General features: G+C 34.2%; 1 protein-coding gene across 1 annotated transcript in view; it reads right to left on the bottom strand.

The window, feature by feature from the left end:
- Positions 1-451: 451 nt before the first annotated feature.
- TAF4B (TATA-box binding protein associated factor 4b) overlaps positions 452-11127 on the bottom strand; it is a gene marked incomplete at its 5' end in the record, with an annotated part of 64082 nt that continues 53406 nt past the window's right edge. Inside the window, one exon of the mRNA XM_083360312.1 lies at positions 452-1989. Coding sequence (XP_083216438.1) covers positions 1846-1989 — 144 coding nt within the window. The 3' untranslated portion in view covers positions 452-1845. The remainder of the gene's footprint in view (positions 1990-11127) is intronic.

Below are 11127 nucleotides of genomic sequence, written 5' to 3'. Positions count from 1 at the left end.
TATTTTTATGATAAGATGATACAATTAGGTCAGCTTCCACCTAAGTGTAATTCAGCTGAGTGTGTGGGAGTATTGAAGTGACAGGTATAAATTTTAGAGAGCTAAGCTTGTCCGGGTCTGGAAAAGGGAAGTTTGAGAACCAAATGTGTGGCACCAATGTTTATTCAATTGGGGGAGCTAATTTAACGCTTTGGCTTAAGCCTTTGCTCATCCTGACTTGATCTGTGAGGAGAGCAAATATATGCTTAAATTGCATGTAGCTGTCTCAGATATTTGCCCTAAAAGAAAAAAGGCTACATTTAAGGTACAAAATGATGGCCAGTTATGCCACAAGTCTAAGTGTTGCTGAGAATATTAGCTGTAATGTCCCAATTGTTAGGATATCATGACTAGATTGTTCTATGAAGTGATGCCATTTTTAGAATTTGATGTAGAAGTTACTCTTAGAATTAATAAAATATTTACTTTAATAGAATATTTAAAATAAATCTGAAACATTTGTCACATAGGCTAAATACACAAAACAGGAAAAATACACTGCATTTTAAATAAAAAGTTAAGCATTTACTATACAAAACATATTTGCCTTGAACCTTCAAAGTGCTATTCTTTCTTATTCAAGAGTGCCCACTTTATAAATAAGCACAAAGACACAAACAATTTACTTCATTGGTTTAACTACCTCAGTCCACCATTTTTCAAATAAGGAAACTATTACTTGATTAGAAACTCAATATAACTTTAGTAGTACTTCTTATCAAGTGCTTCCACCATCCATGTATTATCCATTTTGTAATATTTAGAGAAACTATATAGATTACTCTTATTTAAAATAAAGACTTCAATTTCAAAGGCATCCAGTTGCTGTCTTTCCCACAGGTTCCACTATATACATCCATGCCATATATGGTATTGTTTCATGTCGACAATAAAGTAATGTTCATAGGCAAGTGCAAAAGATGATAGCAGATTGATCTCTATCATCATAATCATGTTCCTCATCTATTCAGGAGGGATTAATATTTAGATTCAACATTATGGCACTCTGGAGAGTTTTGTGCTGTTCTGCAAATGCCCTAACAAAATTTTTCTTCTGCTGCTGTTTTGTCAGGTTTTAGAATTTTTGAAGTCACCAGTGCAAGATAAAGTGAGCAGATCCCTGATAATCAGTACATATATTCTCGTAATTCCCATAATGAGAGAGATGAAATCACTTCATAGTCTAAAGAAAGCAATGGGGCATCTTGAACTGTGTAGGTCACTTTAAAAACACACACATAAATGCATATGTGAACGAAGTCATCCTCTGCTGAAAATGGATGGGCCACCGTCCTATGAACAATTCTACAAAATTACTTTGACTTTTCTAGTATTGCTTTCTCCAACTCTTACAACTGTAGTTTGCTTTGCAGATCTGTCTGGTAGGACTGGTAACACAAAGAATGCCAGTAGGGATTCTTTCTTCCCCATCTTTCTTTCAAGGCAGGAAATTATAGCCTGCATACTTTTTGGTTGGCTCCCAGGTGGAAAGGCTGAATCCTGCAGGCTATGCACTAGCAAACTGCTAGTTTGTCATTAAATACATTCATCACGTCATTCTTCACTAACTGCAATGTTAGAAGGCACACGCTTCATGGAATAATATTGCGGATTTATATACCAATACAGTATCCTGAATGGAACTTAACTGGCACCCGAAGCCTTTTTTCTTCCACATGTCCAGGCAGCATGCCTACATTCAACAACAACCTTACAATTTCTTGTAATATATGATTTCAGGATAAGTGCAAACAAATTGTTCTTTGGCAATGTATGATAAGCTGAAATGCAGAATTAGATTAGCCACTATTTCAGAAGAGCTTGATATAAGATTAGAGAATGCTTTGTTTCTTTCTCTTGTTCCAGACAAAAGATCAAATCCCTGAGACAAATTCGGGTTATTCTTGGCCAAAGGTATGGTTTCGCAAGACCAGATGATCTGTTGAATCCCTGTGATGGGAGAAAAAGTTAGAAGAAAAGCATTTAAGATGTATAAGTAGGCTTTGCTGAGCCCAAATAGGCTTTTGCTAAGTTTGACATGTAAGAATCACTACATTTGTTTATATTGCTTTTTAAATTAATAACAAAAAAGAGCAACACAAAAAGTGAGTGATATATATTCAAATAAAAAAATGCATGTGCTATAAAAAATGGAAAAATGTGACAAGCCCCCCAAAACAAACAATAAAACTATTGTCTTTTATAATAAGTTACAATTTTATATATATTAGACTAATGCAATATTCAAGATGTATACCGTGTATTTCTGATATAGTTATACACTTTCTCACCTACAGTATTCATTGTAAAAGACTCTTGTATTTCATTACACTTGTCCATATAGTACATCTGTAGGCAATCTGCCCAATGATGGCAAATGCAATCAGATCTTCAATCAATGGGTTGAGAGATGCCACCTAAGCATCACTACCTAATATTTGTTCTCTACAGTATCTCTTGATACCTGTTCCCACTATGACCCTCTTCCTTATTCATACAACCTATGGAATTTTTCTGCTAAAGAAGCTTGTTGCCTCTATTAATACCCATATCATACCACTACACAGTGATTAAAAAGGAAGAACATGCTTGCCATCAGAAAAGATGCTTTACCAAATTTATTACTTGTATTTGCAAAGGACTTCAAGTTAAGCCACTATCTGGATTTGGCTTGCTCAGAATTACAGCAAATAAAACACAACATTTTGAGGAAAGTGTCTGACTTTGAATCCTTGTAGCTTCTTTTTCCTCCAAAGCTGGTCAATACTTGTGTTGAATTTAACAATTATACTTAAAGCTAATGACAGTCTAAACATCTATTTATGAAATATATCCAGAAAAGATATCTAAAAAGTTGCCCATTGGAAACAGTAAAGAAGAAAGTTTATTTATTCATTATAAGGCCATCATACTCACAAATTGTGGCTTCATAAAGTTTATCAATTTTACAAAAAAAATCCTAATAAAATAAAAAGTACAAAACAAATAATTACCATAAACACATAGCCAAAACTGGGTATAACATTCTCACAACATAGTCAACTCATTTAACAACCTGGTTAGAATGTCCACTTCTCAAATAATTGCCTAGCTTTACTCTCACCATTTCCCTCTCCCTTCATCAGCAGATACCTATTGTCTTTTCCTAGAAATATAAAACTTGTTTGGTAAATTGTTGGCTTTTCAAAGGCCATCAGAATCTGTGTAACTTAGATTGCTTGCAAATGATTTGTCACTACTTTACAGTGAAAAAATAGTGATCAGTTCAGTTGACTTCAAATGAATATGGTAAACACATATTTACCATATTCATGGTAAATGACTTTAGCATATTCTACAAAGTGGTATTCTATGAAGTATCCCATGAGATTCTGATAGAGAAGATAGCAGAAAGGGAGCTGAATTATGATACTTTGGGTATGAGTTAAATGCTAAAGTTAGCTGAGCAAATATCATACATGCTAATATCCATTAACTATTCCACATTAAGCTGGAAGGAAGTATTGTCCAGAAGGATTATGACCAGGTGGAACATTGGCAGAAATCAGCAAAATGTATTTCAGAAAATACAAATGCAAAGTCCTACCTTTGGGTAAGGAAAATCAAAGATATGACTACAAGATGTGAGGGACCATATCAGACAACAATACATACAAAAAGGCACTGGGTGCTTTGGTCAATCACGTGTTAAATATAAGCCCACAGAATTATGTGGTTGCAAAAAAAAGGGCAATTTTTAGGCTGCATTGACCTATGTAGAACATCATGACCAAGAGAAATCTTGATTCTTTTTATTTTTTTCCTGCATTGGTCAGATTGCATCTAGATAATTGTGTCTAATTCTGGGCACCACATTTTACAAAGAATACAGTAATAACAAAGTGTAGGAAAGGGTTCGGAGGAAAGCAATCAACAATGATTCTGAAATGAAAACATTATAAGAAATATATGAAAACTGAGTCTGAAGAAGCTACTTGGATAAGCAGTGAAACATTTTGAACCAACAAGAAGTCCAGTTGCCATAACTCAATTCCGGACAGCTCTACTTGGATGACTGAGAATCTTCATCGACATATTAATAAGGAATAATTGTGGAGTTCAGTAACTTTAGGCTGGAAAAAACTGTGGAGAGAGACACAACAGCAGTAAACAGAGACTGCGTGGTTAGAGATCTCAGGAGTACTGTTATAGTGGATTTCTGCATAGAACTTGGGGTAAAGCAGATCTCTAAGGCATTCTGTATTCTGTTTATGTCCCCTGTACAGCAGTTTTGCCTATTCTTAAAATTTCACTATTTTTTTCAAAAACAATTACTCAGTTCTCAACAGCTATATGTGTATGTAAAATTGATCAAATATTAGGAAAAAATTCCTAACAATGGGACCTGTTTGACAGTGGGGTCAACTAACCAAAGTTGATGGCTCCCTTTCACTGAATATGTTCTGGTAAAGCAGCAGCTCCCAACCTTTTCTATACCCCGCACTCCCAGAACAATTCTAATATACTCTCACACTCCTTACAAAAGCTCATATACACTATAATTTTGAAAACCAAGTTTTTGCACTCCCTGGAATATCGTCTCGCAACCCCAGGGGTTGTAAGCACCTCTGGTTGGGAACCTATGGACAGCTATCTGTCTGAGATATTTGCTTTGGATTTCTGCAGTGAGTAGAGTTGAACTCAATGCCTAAGTGGCCCCTTCCAATTCTTTGATTTGAATTCTTTTCACAGTATCGTACTGATGATCTGGACATGATCCACAAATGTATATGTTTCAATAATCTATTAGTAGTTGCTAGTTTTCCACTTCTGCCCTGTGTAGGTCATTTCACCATGGGTCTTATCCCTGTTCTAGAAAAATCTGAGTTGGTCGGCTCATTCTTTTTTTTTTAAGTATGTAATAGACATAATTTTAATCTTCACATAATCTGTACCCCATATCAAAAGTAAACATAGCAGTTTTAACGTTATATTGCAAATTGCTTCAAGGAAAAATGTTTTGGATAGGAAGTGGAGTAAGAAAACATTTTTAACTGAGACATTTTAATGATATGTAACTTAAATTAACTTCAACCTCTGCTTAGAAGCATGGCTGAAACAATTTAAGTCCAAGCACTTTGAAGTTTGATAAGTGATGTAAAAAGCATGCAGCAATTTAAGTAAAATATAAAAGTGGTATAAAAAGTGTATTGTCAGCAATTTAATTAAGCCACTCTGAATAGTTGATATAATCTACTTTTTGGGAAAGTGTATTTTCCCTGCTAATATCAGGAAACACAATTGACTGATTTAAACCAAAATAATAAAAAATACCCTTGGTTTAAAACTTCCCATTTCTTCAGGAATTTGGAATAGTTATGGAAGGGAGATTAGTACCATTAGTGAGGGACGCTCCTCCTAGTATGATACAATAGAGTCAGACCTCAACATAAAACAATATTTCAAAGAAAAATAGGGAGAGGAAAAAGTTTTATAGGTCAGATTAAAAAAAAATACCAACTTCAGTGGACTTTCAATATACATGCATAGGGTATAGATCAAAAACATAAAGCACTACAATTAAATTAAAAATTCCATGGATTCAAGCAACACAAATAAATACAAGATTAAGTAAATTGAAGACTATGACATGCATTCATCTTTTTCAACATCACATAGATACCAAATAAGGTGACCGGGGGGGGGAATGCTGTATAGATATTGTCATCATTCACTCCCATATTGAGATGTACATTTGGCAACTAAGCATGACATCATTCAATTATGGCTTTAGAATGTTCAGGATGATTTTCTGAATTTTACCCCTGGAGATGTTCAGGTTTTTCAAGAAACGCAAATTCAAAAGAAGCCAATTATAGGGAGAAACTAACAATTTCCATATATGCTTTAAAATGCTTGCCAATTAATGGTAATTTGACCAAACCATGTGATATTTGGAAGGGGATACGACAGGTCTATGCTCTCTCCACCTTGTTGTTTCTTTCAGTTCTTGAAGTTTTAAATAGAGGTATTAGGCAAAATGACAAGATAATGGGCCTAAACATTAAAAAGGAGTCCTTTAAAATGAGATCCTTGGCTGATAATTTAGTTTTGATTTGACCTTCTGAAAGGGATTGAATTTTCAATGAAAAAATGATTTTGGTGTACTAGCAGGTTTAAGATCAATAAACAGAAAACAAAGATGGTAAAGAAATATAACTACACAGGATCAAGACACTGATGAAAGAAATTTGTTTTAAAATTGAGAAAAAGGTTAAATATTTGGTTTTATTGTGTCTAACAAATTATATGTTTTTTTCAAATTAATTATATTAAGGTATGGAATGAACAAGAAAGATACAGTGAGATGGAGAAGATTGCCACTATCACTGCTGAGAAGAATTTATATGATTAAGATAGAATAGAATACTATTTTTATGTACATATTTTTATTGAAAATGGAAACAGAGAACGAATAGGTATGATAAAATGGGCAAAAAAGTTTGGATATAATAGAAAGTTGGACCAATGAAAGAATGTGGAAGAAATAGTTGCAATTTACATTGACTTAAAATCTTAAATCTTAAAGAGAATTTTTATAAAATGATATATCACTGATATGACATCACATAAACTGTCAAAGATGTACTAAGGGAATTTCAATTATTTGTTGGCAATGTAATCAAACTGAGGGTACATTTTTAATCTTTTGTGGACATTGGGATCAAGTACATATTCTGATCCAAAAGATTTAAAAATGAATATTCAATTGAAACCATAGGCATTTCTTTAAGGTGTAATGGAAAAATGAGTGGAAACATCTTAATCTTAATGTAGGCAAATATTAATCTTAGGCTAAGAGTTTGATGTATTTTTTAAAATCTTATCTGTACTAAAGAAAGTCAAAAGTAATTCCTTTTCTCTTTTTTCCTACTTTTTCTTTTTGTACCTCTATTTTTTCTTTCTTGATCTTTCTTTCTTTTTTACTTGTCTATCTTTTAATTTTGTTTTTGAAAATCCATAAAGTTATAAAAAAATACAATGCTTGCCACTGAAGGTTTTTAAGATCAGTGGCACATTCTCAAAGCCCCACAAGCCATATGGAACTTTGTATATCCCGGGATAGCCCAGGGATTATACAAGCACAACTTTTATGTTCTTTTGACTCCCTGAATTTTTCCTTATAGGCAGTGTGGAGTCCCTCTTAACCATACCACAACACAGAAAACTCCATTTGGGGGCCATTTGTGCCTCACTGACTGGCAACATCATCAACCATACCCCCAAAAGCCTTTAGACCAGACATGTCAAACACAAGGCCTGGGGGCCAGATCCGGCCCGCGAAGTGGTTTCATGTGGCCCGTGAAGCCATCCTGGAAACAGTCATGGAATGGCCCCCACTGCCTTGGCCCTGGCCCAGAGACCCTCCTTCTGCCAGAGACCCCCAGATCTGTCCCACTCCTGCCCAGGCCCCCATAGGCACCCTTGATGCGAACGATGTAGAGCTGGCCACGCCCACCCAGTAGGCCACATGCACTTTAGCCACGCCCACCCAGTAGGCCACACCCACCCGGCCCCCTGAGGGCAATCACAATGCTGATGTGGCCCTCAATGAAATTGAGTTTGACACCCCTGCTTTAGACGCAAAAGAAAGAACCAAAGCAGTCGTGGGTGGCAAAACTACTGAGGGTCCCTGCGCAGCCTGTGTGGTTGCTAAGATCTTCTCTATCATCTGTGGGACTGTAAAAGAAAATTCCCAACCCAGCCCAATAAGGAACAGGTGCCAAGCATATACTGCCATAAGAGCCTAAGGGTAATCAAATGAGGACCATGTGAACGCCAGGCTGGTATCAACCAAAGTGGTGGTCATTTGCAACTTGTTGCAATTAAGCAGCTTCATATTCTATCTCTGAAATTTAACTTAGATTTGGAAGTCTGTCGAACAGTACACCAAGTACAAATACTCAGTAAAATTCATATTTGTATTTCACATCAATATGTAGCAATGTTTGTAAGCCCAAAAACCCACAAATGGAAGCTTTAAAGCTTGCTTCTAGTGAGGATGGTGTTTAATTTCATAAAAATCTCCTGATGATAACTTGAGTAGGGTAGAAATTGGTATCATTTAATATTCTTCACTTTCCTCTTATAGATATTTTCTTCTGAAAGTAGTCTATTCATCAAAGTCATAAGTAAACTGCACATTCTCTTAGAAAGCCCAGTGTTTTGGTCTATACCTTTAACCTTTCCCTCAAATCCTCATGATTGCCACTTCCATACTCTTCTTCAAAACACTGGGAGAAATCAAAATTTCAAAAATGTTATCTGGATAAATACATAACAAATAATTCATTTATTATCTTATATTATTTAGTACCCAAGTCACCTTACACAATATACATATTCTGTAGTATGTTGATATTAGCACTTATAATAAATCATACCTACAAAAGAGTAAGGTTCCAGTGGGGGATTTTGGAAATTTTTATCTCTTTCTTAGTTTTTATAAATTATTTATCTTTGCATTTATAAACTCTAATAAAATTATTATAAAAAAAGAAAATGGCTTCCTATGGTTTCAATTTGAGTGCATACGGCATTATAACAATAATCTATAGCGACTACATTATAGCTACATCATTAAACTTTGTAAGAAACTATTATCCTTATAGTGTTGCTTGAATATCTAATAAAGAAGTGTGAATTTTAAAAGAATAACATTCATGGGGATAAATCATGCTACAATCTGAAAAGTATTTAACTACTGAACTACAGTAAACAATTTAGGAATTAATGTGTATATTAAGGACTTTTTATCTTCAGTCAAGTTGGAACTGAGTTAAACTGTCAGATTTAGAAAAAAACTGGTATTAATATTCAGCTGTACAACATTCTACCCCATTTCCTCTGTGACATTTCTACAAATTGGTTCAAGTGTAACCAGCAGAATGTTTTACATATTGAGACAAATTACTGCAAATATGGTGACAGTTTATTCTCTACTATGCCTAAGATTCATATATGCTTGTCACTTTCTGTGGCTACATCAGATCTTTAATCTGTACCTGGAGGTAACAAATATTGTACAAAATATGTCATGTTGCCTTAATAGACAATTATTAAACTGAAGTATTTTGAATTTTTGCCAGATCATTTAACCACTATAATCAAAATTATCAGTCTCTTGACCTTGCAGATGCCATCAACATTTATGTTATCAATATGTTTAGCCCAAAGCTACAATACAATTAGTCATTTAAATTGCAGAGATCTTTTACACAAAATAATTAAGCTCCATTTCTGAATAGCAGGAATATTCTGCCAGTGAGTTATATATCTCAAACCAATGAATTGCAGTCTGGAATAGCTCTATTTACTATACCGCCACGGTTTTTATGTTAACAAATGTAGCCTAAACCAAAAACAAAATTTAGCACCTTCTGAATTCCACTTTCCTTCAATAAAAACTACATTAGTCCTTTCAATTACATTCAACTATTATATTTGTTATTTTCTAGAAATTTTAATGAAAAATATCTCAATCAGATATGAATTATGAGTAGGAGGCTCAAGATGCATCTAACACAAAGGGGAATTTCATGGTTACATTATTGAAATGATTCACATGTTAACATGCTTCTTGCTTCCCAGAGAAACAGATTTTCTGCAACAGTAAATCTGTGCATTCTTTCAGAATAACGAGATTAAAACTGAGTAGATTTCAGGCTTTATAGATCTACTTTTGTTTTTACTTTTTTTTATAAGATCAGGTTTCCCACCAAGGTTATGCTCAATAGTTATAAAAAAGAAAGTATTCACATTTTTTAAAAAATTAGTTAATTTATTATACCAACTTCTTTAATATTACAAATAACTCAAGGTGGCAAACATACCTAATGTTCCTTCCTTGTCCTATTTTCCCTACAACAATAACCCTATGAGGTGAGTTGAACTATCACGTGAGTTATTACAGATCAGGGATATATTATTATTATTATTATTATTATTATTATTATTATTATTATTATTATTATTATTATTATTCAATGGTAAACTGGCACAAAGGCCAGTAATCTTATTTTACAGATAAAAAAACAAAAACAAATTGGAATAGGTAAAAGCAATTAATAGAAGGTCAACTTAAGACTTTTTAAACGTGAAATTTTGTAAATTGCTAGAAATGAAATATCTTATTTAGGATCAACAAATACATCTGCCTGTAGATGCTAATCTATTTTTTCTTTCTCTACTACATATAAAAAAATCGGGGGCCACAAAAAAGAAAAACTTCTAGTCCCTCAAGCTGACATATTTTTATCCGGACTAACTAATATAATTTGGCAGAATGTTGCAGTATTATCATCCTTTAATGATGGACTCCTGATCAAGGCTGCACTTACAGGGTTGACAGCTATTGGAGGCTCAAATGAGATAATTGAATATGAAATGCCAATAACCACCGTGGTGTTTTATGATTTTCCATGAACTGCACTATTAATGGAAACCAATGCTAAAGTCCAAATTTCATTACTTTTGAAAAATAAAAATAAGTGACAGGATAAACTACTTTTAAAAGGACAAGGTATTGTGCATTTACAGAAATACAGGAAATAGGATCATTACGCTAGTCTGCAAATATGCAGTCTCCGGCATAACAGGGGGAAAGACAAAAGGGAAGATTAAAGGATGTAAAATTCAGGTTGCCTCCTGAAAACGTGAGAAGTCTCAAAAAACCGTGGGAGGATTGCCCTGGTTTTGACAATACAAAATTTACATCCACCTTACTTTCCTATATATATACAGAGCTTTGGCTAATTAAATGTATTTATTTGTTAAATTTACTTGCTGCATATCTTGCCATGGGGCTACTGAAGGCAGTTTACAATAATGGAAAGTAAGAAAAATGAAAAAAGTGTAAAGAGAAGTAAAGTAAGAGAACAATAAACAAACAACAACAAAGGAAAACAATGAGAATAATACATCAATATTAGAAGCAAAAAGATGGATGGGAGAGAGCATGAGGGGCAGAAGGTGCTGATTGCCATCAATCTAGCACAGGGGTAGGCAACCTCGGCTCTTTTATGACTCGTGGACTTCAACTCCCAGAAT

Source organism: Vipera ursinii (genome assembly GCF_947247035.1).
Source record: "Vipera ursinii genome assembly, chromosome: 3".
Taxonomy (NCBI): domain Eukaryota; kingdom Metazoa; phylum Chordata; class Lepidosauria; order Squamata; family Viperidae; genus Vipera; species Vipera ursinii.
The sequence above is the reverse complement of the archived record's forward strand: the minus strand, read 5'-3'. Positions and strand labels throughout refer to the sequence as shown.